This window comes from Grus americana, chromosome 4, assembly GCF_028858705.1.
Source record: "Grus americana isolate bGruAme1 chromosome 4, bGruAme1.mat, whole genome shotgun sequence".
Lineage (NCBI taxonomy): Eukaryota > Metazoa > Chordata > Aves > Gruiformes > Gruidae > Grus > Grus americana.
Window position 1 is genome coordinate 2,525,547 of NC_072855.1, and position 24,176 is coordinate 2,549,722.

At 41.5% G+C, this 24,176-nt stretch overlaps 1 protein-coding gene across 5 annotated transcripts in view; it reads right to left on the reverse strand.

Annotated features, from left to right (window-relative positions):
• Positions 1–24,176, reverse strand: part of ATRN (attractin) — a 151,901-nt gene that overhangs the window by 53,274 nt on the left and 74,451 nt on the right. For 4 of the 5 annotated variants that reach the window (XM_054823242.1, XM_054823244.1, XM_054823243.1 and 1 more), the window contains 6 exons: positions 23,947–24,084; positions 18,873–18,966; positions 17,909–17,961; positions 16,189–16,283; positions 15,757–15,835; positions 15,191–15,348 (listed from right to left, as the gene is read on the reverse strand). In XM_054823242.1, the coding sequence (XP_054679217.1) occupies positions 15,191–15,348; positions 15,757–15,835; positions 16,189–16,283; positions 17,909–17,961; positions 18,873–18,966; positions 23,947–24,084 (617 nt within the window). Of the gene's footprint in view, positions 1–6,310; positions 7,557–15,190; positions 15,349–15,756; positions 15,836–16,188; positions 16,284–17,908; positions 17,962–18,872; positions 18,967–23,946; positions 24,085–24,176 lie in introns of those variants that run through there. The other variant, XM_054823247.1, reaches the window with a different exon arrangement.

Consider the following 24,176-nt stretch of genomic DNA (forward strand, 5'->3'; position numbering starts at 1 on the left):
CGCGCGGGGGCAGCGGGCACTGCCAGAAGCGGGCACTGCCAGCCGACAAGTCCCAGCAGCAACGCTCGGCTCGCTTGCAAAGTGCTAAGCAGTTTGCTGATGCCACAGAAAGAGGAAAAGAGGTTATAATCTGCAGCTGAGAATAACATTTTGGTTACAGAGTGAGTTTTCTTGCCACCACGTGAGTCTTAGAAGAGAAAAAGGTTGATACATTCCTTATTTTAAATGGATTTGGATTTATATGCCACTGCAACAATTATTCTGGAGATGAGGTAGTTTTGAACTACTTTGAAAAAAATTCTTAAAAATAAAAATGCCGAAGCTAGACACAGAAAGTGAGCCGCTAGCATTAAAACACTCCACTCTTCCAAGCTGCAAGTCACAAAATCACAGAATGATAAAGTCCTCAGAGTACATTTAGATAGGATCTGAGGCAGAAATTCTTCCCTGTGAGGGTGCTGAGGCCCTGGCCCAGGGTGCCCAGAGAAGCTGTGGCTGCCCCTGGCTCCCTGGCAGTGTTCAAGGCCAGGTTGGATGGGGCTTTGGGCAACCTGGGCTAGTGGAGGGTGTCCCTGCCCATGGCAGGGGGGTGGGACTGGATGGGCGGTGAGGTCCCTTCCAACCCAAACCATGCCATGATTCCATGATTCTATATATCAGAAACTGGTGTTTGGATGCATTTGTGAAGGATCCCAGTTGTTGGCGTTGTGCCGAGCAGAGCTCAGACACCATCCGTGTGCAGGATAAGTTACATTCATCAGCATACCAACGCTATTTCTGGAGAGTTTCAACATGGAAAAAATTAAAACTTTAGCACTCAACAGCTCTACCACTCTCCCAAACCCTGAAAGTCCAGCAAAAAGATTAGATTTACAGTCTACAACCACTTGTATGCCAAAAGCTTGAAAGGAGTAACAGTTGTTTTCCCAAAGAGTTTGCAACGTAAGTATGCAAGAAGAAATCAAGAATAGAAAGAAGAGTAAAGCAGCTAAATACATATTAGCAATTTATTATTTTTTTTTAGGCTGCAAAATAGCTGACAGATGGAAATGGGCAAAACCTTATGTCTTGCATGATTTCTGACCAGACAAAACACTGGAAATATATGCAAGAAAGAGCTTGGTGTGGCAGTTGTTATTAGTGGGAAAAAAGCTCTGTCTCCCTTGCTGAGGAAGCTGTGATTTCTAACGATCATACAGGATGAGAGATTTAAAATGTTTGTCAATCTGTATCACAAAAGGTTTGCAATATGCCAGCTGCAGAAGTCTCTACAGAAATTCTAAGGATTTTATGTCTTTAATAAAATAAAGTAGTAAAATAAGTATATATATTGTTATATATTTTATGTATACAGTTCAAAGTAAAATAAATATGTATTTATATAAATAACCAAATAAAAATACCTTTTAGTGACAACATTTCTCACATTATTACACAATACTGAAGCCACATGCTGTTTCAAACCTGGTGTCACATCACTACCTGAAGCAGCATTAATAAAAAAAACGCCAACAACTTAACTTTCAACAAACCACCTATTTGCAGGGAGAAAAAAACAAGACAGAAGAACCAAAGATATGCACAATAATTACAAGTTCAGCCTATTTTAGGATTTTTTTTTAAATTTATGCACTTGCAGTGTTATGAAATAAAACACTGGGAGCTTTAACAAATGTATTTTTCTCCACTGCATACTCGTGAGCTGGAGAACTGGCAGCCTGATCTGTATTTCCAACATAAATCAGAGGAAAAACGTCAGGTACACTGGAAAAGAACTTTACGCCGTGGAGGACAGGCAACTCACGTAAGGGCTGATCAAAGGTCTGCCTTGTGACGCGGCATCTGCGACAGTTCCGAACAAGCTATGGAGTAGCTATCACAGGCTGGGCTGGTTTACTTATCAAGGGTTTATTTGTTGAGAGCCTTGGCTATGATTTTGTGTTAAAAAACCCCCTCTTAACAGGAAAAAATAACTGCTGGAGAGGGAAAAATGAGCAACATAGATATAAGCTCTTATATTAGCATTAAAAAAGGACAGGTAGATACTACCTATAGCTAAAGGCTTTCTAGAACATGTATTTCGCCATTTTGTCATGAAGAACTTCCCAGTAAAAAACTTAACTGCCAAATCAATCCGTCGTGATTTATTTCAATCCCTGTGGTCAAAGTATTCATGTAATTTAAAGAGACTTTGGGTCCTGGTGTAGGAACCGGGACGGTGCTAGTCTCACATGCAAACCAGACTGTTTTAAGAAATAGCTATACATGACACTCATAATCAATGAAAAAAAAAAAAAAAAAGGAAAAACAAAAAGAAAAAAGAAACCGATTTAAAAAAAACAAATACCACAACAAAAACTCCAATTTTCCCAGAAATTTATTGTTACACAGGGCTTGGATAGTACTACACCGCCCTGACCCCAACTCTCCAACGCTCCTTGTCAACACTGCTGTGAGCGAGAGCTGCCAACATGGTAAATAAAAAACCGTAGTAAAAAAAAAAAATCTTAATAATACAAAGTCAGGAAACTAAGTGAGAGAAAAAGAAGTTTTAGCGACATTCCAGGAATGGTTTATTTTTAACAAAAGCAGACCCGCAGAGCCATCTGAGAGCTGTTATTCGAGTGCCGGCGGCTCTGTCTCCATGTCGGTAAGCTGAACAAGCCAGAGGCTTTCTGCTTTCGTCACCCTGTGTTAGTACCGGATATATTTCCCCGCCGAGGTTTAGCCAGGCTATATCTATTGTTGCATTTGAGTACGCTGGCTTCTTGTATTTTATTGGCAGCGCACTTTTCTCCTCTTCATTAACTCTGCTTACTATTCTTTGACTCTTTAAATAAGCTTTTGTATAAGGAAATATATCTAGCTCTTTTGGTAGCTGTAAAAGCTTCCCAGCAATGGCCCACATGGCTCGTTTTCTGAAATATATTTGAACTGGAGGTTTACGTTTACATTCGGCGATGGCATACTGTATTTTCAAGAAGAGCTATTCAGCACCGAAGTACAGCAACTGCAAGCAACCAGCACATCACCACCCCTGGCCTCACCCAGAAGAAATTAATTGCTTAACGCGGGGTTCGCTTCCACAGAAAATTAATTCTGCACTTTTTTGAGATTATGCTTTCCAGCCCAGCATCTTAAAGGAAAACAAAAATAAAATATCAGCTTCCTTAAAAGTATGACAATCCATACGTATCTTACTCTCATATCTGAAAAAAATCCTCATCCTAAGAAATCCTTCTGGTATTATTAAATCCGAATCTCAGTCTATGTCTCTCCATTCTCCAATAATTTTTCTTACTTATGCAGCTAAAGTTTTGGCACAGCCACACGAGCAGACTACCAATGCTATATGAAGATATCACAATCAACCTCGCAAACAAAGATACGTTGAGTTACTACAGTTCATCCCTGGTATACCCCAGCAGAAGAAGGACATGGAGCTGTTGGAGCGAGTCCACAGGAGGCCACGGAGATGATCCCAGGGCTGGTGCACCTCTGCTATGGAGACAGGCTGAGAGAGTTGGGCTTGTTCAGCCTGGAGAAGAGAAGGCTGTGGGGAGACCTTAGAGCCCCTTCCAGTCCCTGAAGGGGCTACAGGAAAGCTGGAGAGGGACTGGTGACAAGGGCAGGGAGTGACAGGCCAAGGGGAATGGCCTGAAGCTGCAGGAGGGGAGATGGAGATGAGATGTGAGGCAGAAATCCTTCCCTGTGAGGGTGCTGAGGCCCTGGCCCAGGTTGCCCAGAGAAGCTGTGGCTGCCCCTGGCTCCCTGGCAGTGTTCAAGGCCAGGTTGGATGGGGCTTTGGGCAACCTGGGCTAGTGGAGGGTGTCCCTGCCCATGGCAGGGGTGGGACTGGATGGGCTGTGAGGTCCCTTCCCACCCAAACCAGTCTGGGATTCAAGCTGTAAATATAAAACCCCAAGATTTCAATGGCTGGGTAAAAAAGATAAAAGTCCCATGCAACAATACAGGCCTCAGAAAATTTAGGGTGAGCCATTTTCAAGGTTGCTGGAGCCATCACCTCCAGTAAGAAGGTCCCGGAGCTGCAACACATCCTAGCAAGGGTTAACTGCCTTTGAGAGAAGGATTTAAGAAGCTGCTAACAGAAATACTACTTAATATGAAAAGGAACAACTTCTAAAAGGAGAAAAATGTCATCGTTTTATGCCAAAAATAAGAAGGCAGGAGCAGATAAAAAGGAAGTAGCTGTTTCATGTTTTAAAGTATCATTTAACTGTTCTGTTTCAAATCTTTCCGTCCCCAGCAGAAGATGTCAGCTTGCCTGTTCTGAAAAAATCAGCATGTAATTGCATGTCTCGAAAAGTAATTACATTCAACAGCAAATTTCATCAGATTAACAAATTGATTTACGTTTCATTGTTCAGTTTAAAGCAAAGCTCTTACCACTGCGAGAGAGATGCAGTGAAAGAGGCTCAAAAGCACCTGCAGTTATATCTAAAGAAAGGCAAGGGACATCATTAGCAAACAACTTTGGCATTCCAGTGCTTTCAGAAGCAAAAGAAAAAGAACATTTTTGGAACAGAAGGGTCCCAGAGAGCTAAGGATGATTATATCTCCGCACCTACATCTATTCCTAATTAAAGGTGCATGAGGCACACGGAGAACCTGGCAGGCAAGCTATCAAGATCACCATCCTCAGCACGGTTTCAAGCCTACATAATTATTTTATCAAAGCAATCACTACCTATCTATATGTATTTTATTCTCTTTGGCCAACAACAAAGGCATTTTTTCTTTCCCTTTTCCCTTACTGAGAGCTTTCGTTCGATTAGCCTGGGGCTTTTGATTACAGAACGACACTAATTTAGAGAAAGGCTGGAAACCTCCACGGGCCATGTCCAGTCCTCGGGGATATTTATGCCCTGTATCAAATACCTAATGTTTCCTCCAGAGACGAATCAGGGTATTAGAGTCAGTTACAGACCCCGCTTTTTAACTGCGGTACGGTTTCTTCGCTTTATCTTATTACGTGTGTTATCAAAGCCTTTTAGTTAGGCTGTAAACCTCAAAGGGGTAACCCTAGAGAGCATCACTGCTGGTAATATTCATGTCACCTTAAAGAGGTCCAAAGCCTAAAATAAAAGGAAGGGGGAAGCGTGGGATCCGGCATTCCTCCAGCTCTGTTTTTAAGCGGAGGGGTACTGCCATCCCCAGCTGGCAGGAGCTGAGGGTGCCCCAAAGCTTTCCTTGGCCGTAGCAACGTGTCGTCCATCACCTAGCTCTGCGGGAAAACAAATGCTTCCCGAACCACGTTAAACACTGAATGGCAAGTAAAATTAAAGCTTAATTGAAACTGGTATTAAGATTCATGCTAATGCAGACCACCTGTTTTATGGGTTACATTGCCAATAAAAATAGCAGGATGGGGAACTGAGGATCTGTAGAAGAAATTTAATCCAAAACTGCTTTAACGAAGGAGATTTCCTTTGAAAAATGAGAACCTGGGAAGATTTCACATACTGTTGGACACAAGCACCATGAAAGATTAAAATGATGATAAAGATCGGAGTAAGACCCTTGTCTGAGGATTGTGAAGACTTTTTAGGAATGTAATTCCTGGCACTTTGTAAAATATTGGCTACTATTTCCCACTTAAATAGCCACGTTCAGCATAAGAGAAAAATGAGCCTGCTTTGAACAGCCAGAGAGCCATTCCTGAGAAGAATCTTGGTCTAGTTTATAATTCATCTCCACTCTGAAACACAGCTGACACCAGCAGCATACGGCTCCACGTGAACTTTGCCTACGTACTAACACAGGAAATACCTACTGGGTGAAGAAAAAGACACATTTACAACGTTATTGCCAGCTCTGCAAAGCCAAATAGATATAAAGGGAATCTGCTCTCTTACATTCCTCCATACATTTTCAGCATATCATTGCAAACCAGCGGGAAACTGTTTTAGAGGTCAAAGGAGGCCATTAGTGAAAATAATACAATCCCAGAGCAAACCCTTCGGTTGCAATGAGAGGCAGAGCAGAAATCTTTTGATGCATGGGAATAAACAGAGCTTAGGCTGTTCCCTTAGACTAACAACTAAGGAAAGAAGAAAAGGTCATAAAAATGTATCAAAATTAGCAGCCACAGGTCTAATATACAAAGCACTCGAATCCAAGAAAGTGTCATTTCTGAAAGCTTTATTCAGAGCAGACTCGTACTCCCCACATCTATTTGAAATCTTATTCAATCGCAGCAGCGCAGCTCTTAACTGGAGCACTAAAAAAAAAAAAATAAAAATAAAAATGTGTATTTTGCTTCAAGACTTGGATGCAGCCATCCTGACAATATCCACGCCAACGGTAAGTTAACAAAAAGCAACATAAGGCAGTGACGGGAGGGCCCCAAAGGAAGGTAGTTCATTAAAGAGTACATCATCCAAGAGGTTTGCCCGTGACGGTTTACATTTCACTCCTCGGGACAGCGCACGCCGCGGTTTCTGTACACACAGCAGCAGGCACGCTGTGCAACCCACGGATGTGCGAGCGTACGCACGCGGGTTAGTGCCAGTCACCCGGTCCATCACCGAAAGAAAGCGCTGCGAACGAAAGGCTGATTTAATTACAGCGCATTTGAGGCTGTCCTCAATTTTCAGGTCTCCCATTTGTTACAGTTTCTGCGCTTGAACTTTTGGCAGCTCCTCGGCAAGCAGCGATCAATTTAAGGGAGATGAATTGTTTCCACCTTTCGGTTCACCATTCACAGTTTCAGCAGATGAACTAGACAGCAATTCAACATTTTGAGTGGGTTCACAAATATTTTCCTATCACGGTAAACAGCGTATTTTGAAATATCGAGAATAATTATGACGACCCATTATGTGACTGAATTAAGCTACCCATAGTGCATTAACTTGCTGTGTAGAAAGGATTAAAGCTTTAGAAGAGGCTATATAGACCCGCAGTCCTGAAATAAATCAACCGGAGGAACCCTTCACCCCCCAAAAAAGCTTCAACAGCCCATGCAGAAGTTTGAGAAACTAAAAACTCTGGACAGCAGAGGCAATTTTAGCTATTTTTTTGCACTGCAGCCTTTATGAAATCAGAGCGGAAAGCAGCAATTTAAGTGACTTGAAAATTTCCCACCGGTTATCAAATACTTCCCGTCCTCAAACAGCGTAAGCCGCTAACGCTGTCGCAGCGCTCCACCAAGCAGCACGTGCAGCGACGCTGCACAGTCACGGTGGCACTTTTCTTGAAGCCCGACGTGATGATGAATCGCCGCGCAAACAACACACAGCGAACGTCTAGCGAGGTTTCGCAAACCGTGTATTTTGTATGCAAGAGGCTGCAAAATCCGTTTGCCTCTTTTTGTTCCTTGAAGCATTTGGCTCATAATTAACGTTTAAGCGCATTCAAATTAAAATACTTCAACCAACACGAGAGAAAGAGAGGAGGCAATTGCCAGTTAATGATACAATTACAAACTGTGGTTTTTTTCCTTAATCTGCTCCTAGGCGTCTCACATACACTCAGAAAGTAGAGATCAATGCAAAAGGCTTCGTAGCAAGGGCTCAAATCTGGGAGAAAGCAATCTAAAATCAAATGGGACAGAATGTTAATGAAAACAATATTTTGGGTACGAAGTAAGACAAGGATCCAAGTTTATATTTAGTGGTGGAGGAAAACCAGCAACAGTAAGCTGTAATGGAGCAGAAAGCTTACAGCCATTAAAACGGGGTGAAGTTTGCAATATTAGCAACTCTAATTTTCACCCCCTGTGCATTCAGGAGAGGGACTCACTCACTGGAATCTGCTCCAGGTAAATACATGCTAATTGAAACGTTGTTAAAAACTGCTGACATTTACCCAAGTAGCAGAGAGAGTTCCAAATTCTCATCATTAACTACTTGTCAGCTCCAGAACTGAAGTTTCACCTCTGAGTGAGCTTTTGTCTGGGTAGAAATCCTTAAAAAGAAGTGCTCTGAAAGTTTCTGCACTGAATTTCCTTGCTTCTTACTGTACTACTGTATAGCTGAGTATTTGTATCTTATAGCTCCTTTCTAACCTGAGATATATTTTGAAAGAATAACAAAGCAAACTTACGACAAAGATTAAGAAAACAGAAAAACCAGTGGGGGAAAAGATCGTATTACATTTATGTTGACTACGGAAAAACATCAACCCTAACAACATCCACTAATGTCCTTTTCTAAAGGGTGCACTCCCAGTTCGGTGGAAGATAAGGAATATTTTTGGGCAGTGTTTTCCAAGCAAAAAGAGAGAAAGGTGAACAGCTGGGGTTTGCACAACACTTCGAAAGTCGCTGCGGCCGTGCCAGACAAAGCTTGTTAGCAGAGAGGAGCCGCAAAGCCGAGAGAATGGAAATATCGAGACGGTTTTGACAAGACCTTACCTGGGTTTTCAAGAAGTCTTGGCAAGCTAAAGTTTTCAGTGAACTCCGTAACGTAGCTTTCATACCCGGAATGTGCTCAGACAGGAGGTATTAGGAAGCAGATTGCTGTATTTTGAAGGTTTTTTGCATTTTGCAGCTTTAGTTCTTTTACAAAATAATGAAGTCATTAAAGCAGGCAGGGAAAGACATCCTAAACCAATACACTTAAGAAAAAAAATCCGAACTGAAGTGGTTTTGAAGAGAGGTGGAGCAAGAAGGAAAAAAAAAAAAGCCAGAATTCAGAGCTGGCAGGGACACAGCTATCTCCAACACAAAAGAGCATTTATATTCTCCAAGTCCAGATTTTAACAGGCAAGAGAGGGAAAGAGAGACAGATTTCAGTCAAGGACTTCAGAATAAAGTTTCTAATATTAAAAAAAATAATGTGGATTGTAGATTAATTGCTCTGCAGTAAAGACTGTGTATTCCTGAAGTTTTCTGTTGCAAGATTTTGTTTATACACAAATACTTCTGTTGAGATACATCTACTGTATCTAAACTGAAAATAAGCCAGGATAAGAGAGTGTACGTACAATGACTGTTTATTATGATATTCAAGCAATCAAAAAATACCCCAAAATACTAGTTGGACGTGCACTACACAGGAACAGATGGGTAAGCTGCAAGGTGACGCACACACACACAAGGAGAGAATATTTTCCAGCAGTTTGGCAGTAGCAGAGTTTCACTGACTTCATCATACTTCTTATATTAAAATCATTCTAATTTCAAAAAGGAAATTGAAACATGTTCCGTAGCTGCAAAAAGTTTAATAGTGTAACTGCAATGAGCAGAACTGTAGGAGGCAGTCTCTGAGATAAGAAAAACAGTTTGCATCCTGGCCACACTGCAACATGGAGTTTTAATTAACAAGTCAGCTTGCCCTGAAGGACTAAACCCAACTTCATAGCAACTTTTATGCAGTGAAATAAGGGACGACCACTTAGAAAAAAGAATAAGAAGGGAAGTATGGGAAAGGTCTGTGTAAAAACTACTCCTGAGAAGAAAGGAGCACGGGGCAAGTGCTGAAGGAGCGTTCAGGAAAGCAGAGAGGTCACCCCATGGCTCTACTTTAAATCTTATAGTGAATCCCAATCAAGGATCAATTGCTAGAAAGTCTTTGTCCCAAAAATCCACAGCTGGAGTTTATCTTCTATTTTATCTTATTGAAGATAAACTTCTACAGAGCGCTAAGACTTTACAAAAAAAAGGAAAAAATATGGAAAGAAAATAGGAAAGAGGTACAGAAAGGACAGGTAGGAGCACAGACTGCAATTAAGGGCAATTAGGGGCAGCTCAATCCACCAAGACCTGAAAGGACACCGTGAGTCCTGGAGACAAATCATACTTTTTTTACTGACTTTTCTCTAGTTTTTCTCAATGCAACCATTACTTTTCATAATACCATCTCCTACTCATCAGCTGCTCTTGAAAAAAATTATCAGGATGGTGAGGAGGGAAAAGAGAAGTTGGAGTGAAGCAGTAGCCCGGGTGGTGTGAAAAGCGTAGTGTCAAACCGTATGGGGTTGTAGCATCCAGTGTGGAAAAGCTTCCGTTTGCCATTAAATCTGACAGCACAGTTACATCAGATGGAGAACGGACTGAAAGTAAAGCCAACAGCAGATGTATACGGCCACAGACTCTTTGTGAAGGAGACGTGACAACCTTACCAAGGGTAATCCTAGCAAAGACGGGCTGAGGTGGACTGAAAACTGGATGAATGGTTGGGCTCAGAGGGTGGTGACCAGTGGCATGAAGTCCAGTTGGAGGTGAGTTCATTAATGATCTGGATGATGCAGCACAGTGCACCCCCAGCAAGTTTGCTGATAACACCAGACTGGGAGGAGTTGTTGAGATGCCAGAGGGTCATGCTGCTGTCCAGAGGAACCTTGACAAGCCGGAGAAATGGACCAGCAAGGACCTCATGAAGTTCAACAAGAAGTGCAAAGTCCTGCTCCTGGGGAGGAACAGCCCCAGGCACCAGGATGTGCTGCGGACCACCCAGCTGGAAAGCAGCTCGGCAGGAAAGGACCTGGGGATCCTGGTGGACATCAGGTTGACCATGGGCCAGCAAGGTGCCCTTGCTGCAGAGAAGGCCAGTGGTATTTGCTTACCACGCAACAGCTGCGTTAGACAAAGCATTGCCAGCAGGTCAAGGGAAATGATCCATCCCCATCTACTCAGCACTGGTGAGGCCACACCTGGAGCACTGGGTCCAGTTCTGGGCTCCCCAGTACAAGAGAGATATGGACATACAGGACAGTGTCCAACAAAGGGCCACAAAGATGGTGAAGGGACTGGAGCACCTCTGCTATGAGGAAAGGCTGAGAGAGCTGGGACTGTTCAGCCTGGAGAAGAGAAGGCTCCGGGGGGGGGTCTCATCAATGTCTATAAACCCCCGAAGGAAGGGTGCAAAGAGGACAGAGCCAGGCTCTTTCTAGCAGTGCCCAGTGACAGGAAAAGGGGCAATGGGCACAAACTGAGACACAGGAGGGTCCCTTTGAACATCAGGAAATACTTCTGACTGCAAGGGTGACCAAGGACTGCCAAAGGTTGCCCAGAGAGAGGTTGTGGAGTCTTCATTCTTGGAGATATTCAAAAGCTGCTTGGACATGTTCCTGGGCTACTTGCTCTAGGTGGCCCTGTTTGAGCAGGAGGTTGGCCCAGATGACCTCCAGAGGTCCCCTTCCAACCTCAACCACTATGGGATTCTGTGAAGAAGACCATGCCATTTGTCAGATTTAGGAATGCAAAAATGCAGATTTGAGTCTCCAATGGTTGTTAAAGGATGCAGAAGAAAACTGGTTTTATCTCACACTCAAACAAGTGATACTGCTGGGGTGCTGCGAGAAAGGAGGGAGGGAACACTATGTTGAGCTACGATGAGATCTCCAGCGAAAGGAGGCGCAGGTGGGCTTCCTGGAGTAGGACAACAAAGCCATAGCAAAGTAATGAAGAACTGCTATTGTAAACATGAGAAAGGACGGAGACGCTCAACACCAATAGGTATTTGGAGAAAGATGACAGAAAAAACATAAATTTGGGGAAAAACATTTCTTAGCTATGAAGTAACTGAAGAGCAAGCTAATAGAAATCGTAAGGACCACATATTCCTGGATGTGATACCGCTGCCAGACTTCTTCACAAAAATAGCGTCTCAACCAGTAAGCACTGGTGCTATTTTAGACTTTGTTTTGGCAAGTAACAAGGACATTAAGAAGAGCTGGTGATATAAAATTACCTTGGATTGAGTGCACACAAGAAAATTAAGGATTAAATTAAATTAAGGATAAAACGAGGTAAGTCTTGTAGGAGAATCAAAGTTCACTCTTTTTAACTATAAGAAATTAAATAAACCAGTAAAATCAAGTGGACTAAGGAGATAAGAAATGGGAAAGCAGCCATCTAAGTATTTCTCCCAGGTCAAAGATACAAAACTATCTGAAAGCTGTATCAGAACTAACCTCAAAAAGGACATTAGGAACAATTAAAGAGTCTACGTGTTATGGAGAGGAAAGGATTATTAGCAAGAAGCCAGCAAGCAGTACAGAGAAAAAATAAGAACTGCCGAATGTCAAGCTGTGCTAGACCTCAGCAAACGAAAACAAAATAGCAAGAGAAGTTTCAGCCGCACAAGTAAAGGAGACCAGAAAGGGAAAGGGAAGAGAGTATGCTGTAAGGATAGGCAAGAGATTAAAACCAATCAGCTGCATCCCTAAAACTAATTTAGAGTTTTCATTAAGGACAAGGACACTGAACATAGATGCAAGGCAAAGCGTCGAATGGGAATGAGGTTATAAAAAGATACACAACCAAGGTGGAGAAAAAACCCAAATGTTTCAATGTGTGCAAAGTCAGTGGAAGCAGACAGCGTGCATCCCGGTACTGCGCAAGAAATGGCACGTGAAATAGCACTTCGGGGAGCAAGGCTGTTAAAGCAATCTAGCAGCCGAGCGTGGCACCATGGAAAAGTTAAAACTTGTATTTAGAGGAGAAGGGAAAATCTAGACATTCACACTCCCAAGACCTCAATAGTATGCAAAGTTTCAGGACAAGTTTTGAATAAAAGAACGGAAGTAGTAAATCATGGAATAGAATCACAGAATCATTTAGGTTGGAAAAGACCTTTAAGATCATCAAGTCCAAGCATTAACCTAACACTGCGAAGTCCACCACTAAACCATATCCCTAAGCACCACATGAAATGATATGAATGAAAATGAAATAATGACAAATAATGGAATAATGAAGAATGTTCAATGAAATCATAAAAAACTGAATTCAAGAAGCAATAGAGCTAACAACGGTAAACTGTGATATGCCAGCTCACTATTTTCTGTCTGTACAAATAATTAATTTGTACAGACAGAGACCTAGGAAGTACAGCTTAGCTAATCCAAATTTCATTATGGCTTTAGAATCTTTAAATCATAGAATCTTTCAGGTTGGAAAAGACCTCTAAGATCATCAAGTCCAACCAGTCTTCAGGACTGGCAATATTATCCAGTAACAGCAGCAGGATAGCATTTTATGATGCTATTAGTGACTGAGAAGAATGTTCGCTATCAAGGCTGGGAGCTCATCAGTTGGAAATCAAAGATGTGAAAGAACAGGGTATATTAGGCCACATTAAAATGAGTAAGGACTATTAATTGCTGTAGCCATGAGAATGAGCAAAGCAAAATACTGCCGTGAAAGGACCTAGAAAGGTCCATAAAGAGCCTAGAGATAGCGCTGCACAAAGCAATGGTGAGACCTGATCTCCATGACCTTATGCGTGGCTGACCAAAACTGTACAGGCGAGATTAATAAAAGTGAGCGCGGAGGACAAACAAATGAGGCAACTGAACCTGAATAACCTGTGGGGTTATTGGGACGAGACGAGGAGGGTTTGCCTTGCTTAAGGCCAAAAACAAACACTAAAAGCTAAGAGAGGATATGACCTGTCCAAATTCATCCAGGGAAAGCAGGAGACCCAGCTGCCGAACAAGACGGAGGGGACATTTAAGCTCGAAGACAACACTGGCATAGGAAAAGCTAGCAGAAATTCGCTGTAAGTACAGGTAGGAGTAAACACAGGAGAGCTTAAGGGACAGGAGACAGCGCTGTTCTTAAACGTCTACAAAGTCCTAACACACAGCTCTGCATCAAGAAAAAGCAAAGCAAATAATTTAGGGTAGGTGCAGTCCAGCACTGATTACAGAAGGTAAACTATCAGTCAACATATAACCTGTAAGTTAAAAAAATACAATATGCATTTTTTTCTCACTCCTGCAATTACCAATTTGATAAAAGACTGCAGATTTAAATAAATCATTACGCAAGTGCCCACCTTTGCAGGTAGGACCTTACTTTCTCTACTGAAAGCTGTACTTCCTTATTTTAAATGAAAACGATGAGGCTCAGTACTTGCTGCTTAAGTATCCAATGACATAAAGGTTTTACCTTGCAGCTCTTGCAAACTCCTCCGTATCTAAAAATTAAGACTTGACAATGAACTAAAACTTTACCAATTTGTAAAATAAAAACTCTCCAGCTGGAAAATGATTACCAATGTTGGGAGTGGTATTAAAAAGAACCAAAATTGCAGTCCAAAGTCAGCCTTTCTAATCTACCAGTCTGGAATCAACAAGACAAAATTTGCAGAGTATTTAAAACCCACCGTCTTTACCAGAAGGAGATGCAGACATTTCACAAGTATCCCTAATATTTTTTTAAAAGTTCAGGAAATACTTCGAAAAATATCACTACAGATTAAGGACTTTTTTTCGAGGTGGACCTCATTTCCTTGCTTAATATTACCATGCGCGTTATCTTTGTTGGAAGTGACCCCTACGGTGAGTTTGTATAACTCGTATGTCTGAAATACCAAGTAAATTCATGTGAAGTTGTCAGTTTTCACACAACAATTGGTCGAAAAAGGGTGAAGATGGAAGAATTCGGGTTCCCACATTTGACCAAGCTTCTTAAAAAAGGCGGAATTCAACTACCAGAGCCTCATTTGAGATCTCTGTTCCAGACCTAGAAGTCCTTTTGTCCTTCAAAGGGTGCCTGTATCACTCTGAGCACACTGTGGGTTGATACTCGACTTAGCCCAGAGCAAGAAGGTGGCCAAGGTTCCTCTGAATTATTTATTAGCTGCCACAGCAGTTGCAGAGTTTCTGTGATTGCAGTCTGTGATCTATGAGTGCTTTCATGATCCACCAAGCTCCATCCACCGCTTCTCCAGCACTAGCCTTATCAGCACAGTCAGCCTGACACCGGAGGCAACGTGTGTGTTAACTGACTGCACTGAATTAAGGGAAAGAATGAGCTACATCGGATTCTGCAGGTATCACCGGTCTCAGGGAAAAAAGGAGAAAGGGGGATGATCCTCGAGCTGTGCTTTTTGAGAACAAGACATTAAGAAGAGACACTAAGAACATTTCCTTTGTTTTCTCATTCTGGGCTTGGCTTTTGGCTATATGAGTCTTTGCTTCAACATCAATACCTACACATTTCGAGTTAGAGCTCTTGTTAGAACATAGCCCTATTAATAAGCGAGTATCCCACTTTATTTCACAGCGCGTTTTTAGATCCACTGGGCTGAGGCAACATCAGAAGATGACGCAACTTCTTGCTCTTAATCGGGAACATCAAAACTCTTTGTCTGCTGCAGGATTCTATTGAGAGCTGGTTCAGCTTGGACAACACAAAGCACACCGAACTACCGCATTGCTTGAGAGAAAGAAAAAAGTACTTTTAAATAATTACACACACGTTAAGAGCTCCTACCTGTATTTTTATCGGCCAGGTGAAATTGCTGACGTAAACAAAGAAAGTGATGTTTGGATTGTTGCGGAAATCAAATTTCTCATTGGAGAAACTGTCCTTGTATTCTTTTACATTGGTTCTTGAAACAACAGGAATTTCCTCCCCAGCCTGTGTGCCAGCTGTTCGCAAATGTTAAAAAGCACCAAAAAAAAGATGTTTCAATGCACATTTTAAGTGGCAAACGAAAAGGGCAAAGCATCCTGAATTTTTATGTTACAAAATTAACTATTCATCTGAACACTACTATTTTAAGCTGCATTGCATTATCAAAATCACTGTATGCCAAAATACTGCATTACTGAAAATCATATTTGCACCTTCAATATTTCCAAAATACACTATGAAGATAGAAAAACATAGTTGTTTTTTAATATTTTACTTCTGCTCCCCTCAGACCCAACATTTAAACCCATTACAGAACAAGTTCATAGGTTTAAAAAAAAAAAGTTTCCCTAATTAAATTTGCATTTGTTGAAAACTGGTAACTGAAACAAGCTACCAAGAAACTTAGATCATGCTCATTTTACCTGCAAAACTTGTGGACCAAGTAATGTTGAGGTTGAAGTTTTTAGAAGCATTGATAAACATGTCCAGGTCTCTGTTTTGCTAGGGGAAAAAAAAAAAGAAAACTTATTTTTAGGATATCAGTTTTACTGTACTGTTTCCTATCAAATCTTCACTGAAAAAAAAAATCTTGGAATTTGTTATTTACATGAAGCAAATATATCAAGCAAAAAGCTATTTACATTTTCTGAAAGCAGTATCCTCCTCCCCAAGGAAAGCATAATACAGAACAAAACCAGTCACATGCATAGAATAAACCAGGAAGAATAGAGATGTAACATATTGGGTAAATAATTGTTCTAACAACGAACTGTAACAATTCATCCCCTCCATGGCCAAGAGAAGACAAATGTATACCCAAAGGATGAAATTGAAAGGGAAAGTAGAACATTTACCTCTTCGGGTGTTGCGACAAAGTTGATTGCTGTGTAATAGCGATCATCCTCTTGAGAAAGGCTGAAGGTGAACTGATAGTCAATGAGAAGAGTATCTGTAAGGAATGCACGCAGAAAGTTATCCCGTGTCTTGGAATAAAGCAAACTTCTGCAAAGCAAGGCATGATGTCGTTGAGAGCACAACTAGGAATCACCATGCCGTTACAAATGACTCCAACCTATGTATGATCCCACGCAAAAGGGACGGGCTCTCATCTTTTTAAGTTGAGTCTAGAGCGGGGGAAAGAGGTGGCTTATGTTTTCCAGGCAATAGCCTCCAGCCTTCAGCTAAATGAATGTTCGTGTCTATACGCTGTAAAAACCCATGCCAAGACATTGACTTTTTCCATACTGCAATACCTCTACGTTCCAAGGGAATACTAGAAAAATGAAACAGATGTGTAATCCTCACTTGGGAGGGGACAAAGTTCCATGCATGACAAGTTTCCATCCATCAGTGAACTGTACAGGGAGGATTTCTACAGAGCAGCTGCTTGTTAATGACCCAGCTGCCATCCTACTCTGGGTGACATCATGTCCAGGCATGCCAGGGCCAGTTTTTGGTCTACCTGTCTGCCTAGGGCTGGGGTATCACCTCTCTGTTAATCGACGGTGCAGAGCCAGTTTTGGGATACACCCACCAGTCCCAGTATCCTTTTATTAAACCACAGTATTATGACTTGTACATATTCCCGAAGCTGTGCAGAAATATTCCAAGCAATAATAAATACAAAGCTATTTTTCTTATTTTTCACTTATTGCCTCGTGAAGACCCCTTGTTGGATAGACACGAGCGAGGCAACCTTCTGATCTCTACCCACAACTATGAAGCACTAAGAAATTTTCAAGGTAGAAGCAAACCACGTGAGACAGAATCCGTATAGCATGAGGTTGTTCCTATAAGAGTTGTAAAGCTCTGTCTTTTCCACCTTTTTGCCCACTTTACCACCCCTGTCATTGCAAGGATGACCTAATTCATTGCTGCCAAAGAGACTGCCATGAGAAGCCATCAGTGCCCTCGTTTGGTTACGCAAGGAGAATTCAAGTTTGCTAAATACGGCACGTTGATAATTTCCATGTTGTACAAAAATACTATTTGAGACTTGCATCTTTATGTAATTTAAGATTACATCTATCCATGCCTGCCAGTGTGCTGATTGCTAATATTTGCAAATAGAGGCTGGAGAGTTTCCATTAAGTAATCTGAATCTTGGCAAAGTATCTTCTCGAATTGCACGGGAATCCAACTGTTCATTTCTGAGGAAACGTGGCGATTTGGAAACCTTACCCATTCTACCAGGGAACAGAATTGAAAAAAAATAGTATTTTGCACTTTCAAAAATTCTGAAGACGTGCTTTGGTTTTGACTTATTAGGTATATATTTTAGAGTATTCTTCAGAAGAGGAGATTTCATTTCAAAGTCACGTGAAAAACATTCAAAAGTTTTTTTTCTGAAAGATCCAGTCATCACACAGACCTTATCGAGAAGAATATTTTCATTCTCTTTAAACAATACTTTCGTGAAAACTGAAGCTTTTTAAACCTTTTTTTTTTTTAGTCCTTCCCTTAATCCCCTACATTTTAAACAGATGCTGAGGCAACTACAACTAGTTTTAAGTAACATATTTTAAACTTCAAACACATTTTTTAATCTCCAAATAAAATCCCAAGAGTACTCACAGTAACATGTTCCTTTAAGTGGATTTCCCTGATATCTATTTTCAACTTCACACCTAAAAAGAACATATATTTTTTCAATAAATGGATTTTTTTTTTCAGTTCTATTTATTCCCAGCCACTAAAATAAAATAATCAGAAAACACCACCTGCGCCGATAACTGTACACAATTAAAAATAAAAGATGCATGTCTGAGCTATGCTGGGCTGCTGAAGAAATTCCACCATCCCTGAAAGTCAAACTAGTAGGCAGTAAAAATGAAATATAAAATTCTGGATATTAACCTTTGCATCTACTTGGAATGTATTTATTAGCTCTTCACAATGGATGGAGCTGGATTACTACAGTCAAAAACTAAAGTTTCAATTTACATTTACGGCTATTCCAGTATCTAGTCTTATAAACGTTTACTCATGTGAGCAACATTTTAAAAATAAACCTGGCAATGAAATTATTTGGAATGAAATTATTTCCACTAACATTACACTAAAAGCATTTCTGTTACGTTACAGAGAAATCTCCAGCAAATTTCTTGCTCTGAAACTGCTCCATTAAAATGCTTGAATGTCAAAGTCTTATTTCAGATATATTTACACTCCCCCAGAACAGCATCAGAGTGCGCAGACAGTAAAAATCTACCAATTAAAAAGAAACTATTGAGGGATAAAACAAAATGGTTCATATAGTTTGGGGGATGGGGGCATTATTCCCCCCCCCCCCCCACTTCTGGATGACATTCCCAGTTGAAATGTTCTTAAAAATGGAAATCTTCGGGAAATCATTTTGTTCATGTTATCCCCCCAGGGAAAGCATGGCTGGCTGCACCGTCAATGAAGTTAGTCAACTGTCAGCAGGAAGAGATGAGCAGAGACATCATAAATACAATCATTAAAAAAAAAAGTAGGGGCTCCATGCCGGTACGTGCATGGCCTTTTGATTTCAAAGAACAAAGTGAAACGAACTCACAGTTGACACTCGTCTCCTTTTATTCCCTTGGTGGTGCAGAAACATTTCCCTGAATTTGTGTTGCAGACAGACGCATGGCCGTTGCACTTGCAAGCTGTTGAACAGAGGGGGGAGAAAGATGCAATGTTGAATGAAGCAAGAGAAACAGATTCGATAGCAATTAAGTCCTTTAGTTGCCAAACTGAGATACATCAACAAATAAAGTGCATATGAAAACCCATTTGGTACTCTTTGGTTTCTTTGTGATACAGAAGGCAGCCACAAATAGAACTGTGCGTCAAAGCGGAGTGAGTGCAGGCTCCACGACTGATGTTTTGCATGAAATCATCTTCAGCCTGTGCTTTTTAGCCTCAAAAATTTATGTTACTTCCTCTCTTGTTGTTAGATAGCACTAGGCACATCATAACTGGTAAGAAAAAGACAGTATTTCAAATAGTTTTGGGCTGGCTAATACATTTCAAACTCATGACTCGAGAGAAGGCTATTTTTGCAAACAAAGCAAAGCTCGTGGTGCTTTTAGGGCTTTTTCTAGAAATAAATAAGCTTTTGAGAAAATAACGTCATTATCAACAATGTCAGTGTATCTGCAGCGTACAATGGCTGGTGCTAAGAATACAATGTCCATGCTGTAGGTGGTTTGCGGTGTGTGCCCCAATATATTTTGGAATAGCTTTAGCTCACGAGCTGAAAGCCACCGAGTCGTGGCTGAAGCCCCTAGACTACATGAGGTTTGTGGCATGCCCAAAATAGACCAGCTCGTACACTCTGAGCCTGCTCGAGATGCAAACCAAGGTATGACAGTGGGGACGCATGGAAGATTTGCTTCAAAAGTTTGCTCCTGATTCCAACTGAAATGCTAACGTTGACATACTTTGAGACCTTTATTCATAAAGAAGTGAAGGAGGTACACGCAAAAAACCCGCAAACCAAACCAATAAACACCACCACAACCAACACAAGCAGTTGTCTTTGATATAATCTTCACTAAACTAGCAGAATGGATATAATAACTTTTCCCAGAAGGTAGGTGCCTTTTAGAAGTTGTTCTACCAATGAACTGGAAGGTGCATTCACCTGGAGCTGTGCAGGCGAGAGTGTACAACATAAGAAGGGAAAAAGGTACACAAAGAGAAGATCCCTCAGGTGTGGTCCCTGAACTTGCTGGAAAGAGTACACTTTACAGGCTGGTGCCTCCTCGTTAAGATGACATATGCCTTCTCATTAAGATGACATATGCCACTCAACGCACCAGCATTCTTAGACATGAAGTCTCCATCCTGAACATCCTTGCCAACCTTGGACCTTATTTTATGAATCTTTTTGATGTCATCTTCATATTGGCATGTAATGGAAGCTATATTCTATCAGGGACACTTAACTGTGCTTCTCGGATGTGGATGAGTGGTTTCCTAGCAGCAACACGGAACAAAATATGAAGAAGCATAAAGGCCTATTGTGGGAACAAGTAGACTGAATGAAGATTTGACAAAATAATTGTATTCTGTGAAGCAAACACACTTCTCATTAGTGGCACTTTAAAAAGAGTAATTTTTAATACTGTTGAGAATGCCTTGTACTGCCTTCCTTCTGCTTTGCAAAAGGTAAGCAAAGTGAAATTCCATCAATATTCAACACTAACATACATAAAAATTAGGAGAAATTGCAATTTCATGTTGTTTAGATGCAGATCGCAGCATCTTGAGTGCTAACATTAATGCTTCCTCACCCTGCTCTTTAGCCACATGCTCATCGAGAAGACTGAACACGCAAACATCTTTATGTAAAACAGCAGAGTCTTACTTTTTTATCCATTTCCCTACGAGCCCCGTAACTGGAGATCATGCACTAAAGGACCGGAACGTACACAAAGAAGAGGAATTTTCTCATGGCTTTTCAGACAACTATGAAGTTCGGAAACAAACTATTGACAAAACATACTAGACGCCCTCGCTGGAAGTTAAAGTTTCCCTCCAGAGTCTGATGCTAAAGCAGAAAGCCAAAATGGCTTTTTGACGGTGAAGCATGGTAACAGTCTGATGATGAACCACCTTCTTCACAAACCATGGGTCACAGACTCGTTCAGAGATAGCCACAGGGGATCTCCGCTCCTCTTCCTACATTTGTGATGGTCCAGCTCCCCAACAGCAACTGCATCCCCCACCTGCCCAACACCGTTTTTCCGTGCCAAGCGCTTTAGCCGTCCTCCGAGGCCCCCATGCAGCCCTGGGAGCGGGGAGCAGGCAGGACCACGGCACAGGCAGCTCACCGTGGGCCACCAGCAAGCGCTCCACGGAGGTGTTCAGAAGCACCGCTGCAGCGGCAATCTGATTTCAGGCATAATAGTGCCTTCCGTTCTCTTGCAAATAACTTTCTTATCTACTGCTAGCATATTTTCATGTGAAACTTTAATCAGAAAATTTAAAAAATCCTGAATGCAGAGAAAGCACCTTGCAGCTATTTTTACATTTGATGGGCTGCATTTCCTGCCCTTCCCGATTAATACTTCTTTACGTCGGACACTTCCTAAAAGCAACCGCTGAGGAGTGATTTACCCACCATTTAGTTATTATCTGCCCAGCTCTGCAAACACCAATGCCTATGACGATACGTGAACAATTCTTTCAGAGAAATAATTGCAGTTTGTCAAGATTTTTTCAACACAAGCGATATAGCAGTGTTCACCTGCCCTGGTGGCACAGAGCAGCAGGAAAAGGCATCTTATTTCATCTGCTCTTTTTATTCCTCCCTGGCTTTTCAACCCCGTCGCTACCACTTCCAGCTCTGCATAGCCTTACCTGTTTAAAAGGCAACTACAATCCTAATAGTGTCGCTCAAACTCCTGATGGCTCAGCAGAATGGGAAATACTAAACGCTACCACTTTTTCCAGCACCGAATATTTGTCATTTTGAGGATATTTATGGTCCCCATGCTGCTGGGGCCACTGGGTTAACGCTGCAGATCTGCGCATCAGAGTACAAGGACTCACTAAGTGTGCAAACGCATGGATGCTTGTGCAACAGGATGGAGTTGTACCAACAACCATCTCCAGCACGGATGTGACTGCTGGCTCTAAAAACAGAGCGGCACGCAGCATTGCACGGAAGCAGCACATCACTAACGGGGAAGGAAGGAGGGACCAGGGCTCAGAGGAGGGAAAAGCAGGAGCTGGCTCTGCTGCCCATCAGCCGATCCTCATCTCAAGAATTCCCCTCTGGAAACCTTCTCACCAAGCAAAAATTACTACCGGCCAGCAGTCGCTCTGGCTGCATCAGAGAGGACGAGCTCCTCGCACCTTCCCTCTTCCAATCCACCTTGGTCTTTCTGCTCAGCTTCCTGCTTCCCTCCCTCTTTCGCCTTCACAGTAAATAGCGTTAAATCACAGCAAATTAAAAACCTGGGCCCAAAGCACTTGAGAGCAAAGCACTTTTGACATGAGCTACTAGTTTCATCAGATAACGAATGAATGCTGTTCCACAGTCTCTCAACACATTTTCTAATTTCTTTTTCAGGCATCTGGATGACTTTAGTCTATCATTCATTATCTCAACAACAAACTATTTTTGGACAATCCTCATGCGAAAAAGTCCAAAGTAACTTAATCTCAATTTCCACAAGCATAGAAAAGCAACAAATATCCAAAGGCACGTTCTGATCCAATGATTAAACCTGAATGCTCAGAGTAGATTTACACATTTTCTCAGGCCAACTCAGTCTCAATTTATTCATTCCTGCACTTCAAATTATCTTCACATGAAATGAGTTTAAGAATATCAGCGGTATTTAATCTCACAGATAATGTTCCGAAATAAAGTGTCAGAGATGCACCTTTCCCTTTGTACCTGTGCCGTTGTGCTGTCTGTCGTGATTTCAGATCCCAGCTACTGCAACACCCTTTTCTCTAAGTAAGGCAGCCTTGTCCCTGCCTGTGACCCCTTCCTCGAATCTGTCCGCCGGGAGGTTCTTCTTCACAGCCTCAAACATCACCTGCTCGCTCTTGCTTTAGGAAACGGGACGTTCATGTTCCTGCTGCTAACTCACATCTCCATCCAAAAGGTCAATGCTACTTCCAGCATACATACTAAATGAATTGCCAAGTATTTTCTACCGGATTATCTCCATACTTGCAAGAAGAAACTTAAAATCTTCAATGCCCCCTCATTAATCACCTTCACTTATTTCTTCCGGGATGCCTACAAACCACCCACACTCATTTCATGGGAGTACTGATACTACTCTGACACCAAACAATGTTATATCTGTTCTACCCTCTCCACCACCATACCTAACGATATCACTCCACCTAAATATATTCCATTAAAGCTCTTCGGGGCAAGAAGCACCTTCCCTTACATCTGTATATCACCCATCACAGTTGGATTCTGGTTTACAACTAGTCTCCCCATGCTACAGTACAAAATTTGCAGTAATTCAGAATAATATTGCAAGGTTCAAGGGCAAAACTTCAAATCTTACATGTTCATTTCTCAGTATTACCTGTATCAGTCCTTCAGGAAAGATTTTTTCCCCAGTTTGTTAACTGGATCTTGCACTACCAAAAAAGTTCTTTGTGCCAAAGAGTCCCAAAGTACTTTACAAACTTAAAATGCAATTTTAACAGGGGTCACCTAATCCTCAGCTGAAATCCAGCCAACTCCTCAGTGAAATACGTCAAGCCTTTTATGAAGCAGACAATTATAACAATAAACATGCATTAACCAAATGCAATAGAAGGCAAATTTAGATAAGCAGAAATTTGTTCAAGACATTGGGATTAACATTGTTTCTTTTCAAATCAGGATTGTCAAACACTAAAATGAACACGTTTTTCACTGTGGTCATTTAAAGTTTACAAAGGAGGGTAAAAAAATCATCTTTATCTTGCACAATGAAAGTCAAAGAACTTTATCAAGCAGTTTCTTTATCTTTGATTTGAAGAAACAAGGATTGTGCCTTGCTTGCAGGGAAGAAAAAATGTATTATCAGGATATCGTTTCAGTTAAGATAGTAGAGGAATGAGTAAAGAGCGAAAAACATCAGAAAGTTCAGTGCAGGAAGATTTAAGGCATCACTTACGCTGACACGTTCCTCCATTAGTAGGATCACCATAGTAGCCCGAGATACAAGTTTCACAGTGTTTGCCAGTCGTCAGATTTTCACACTTCTCACAGATGCTTTCATTCACACACTTACTGTGCCCATTACACTGGCAGGCTGAAGAGAACAGAAAAGGATAAGTATTTGTGATCAAATATAGTGCTTTACGCAGAGCCTCAGAAGTCTGTGTTCTGAATGTTTCTGAATGA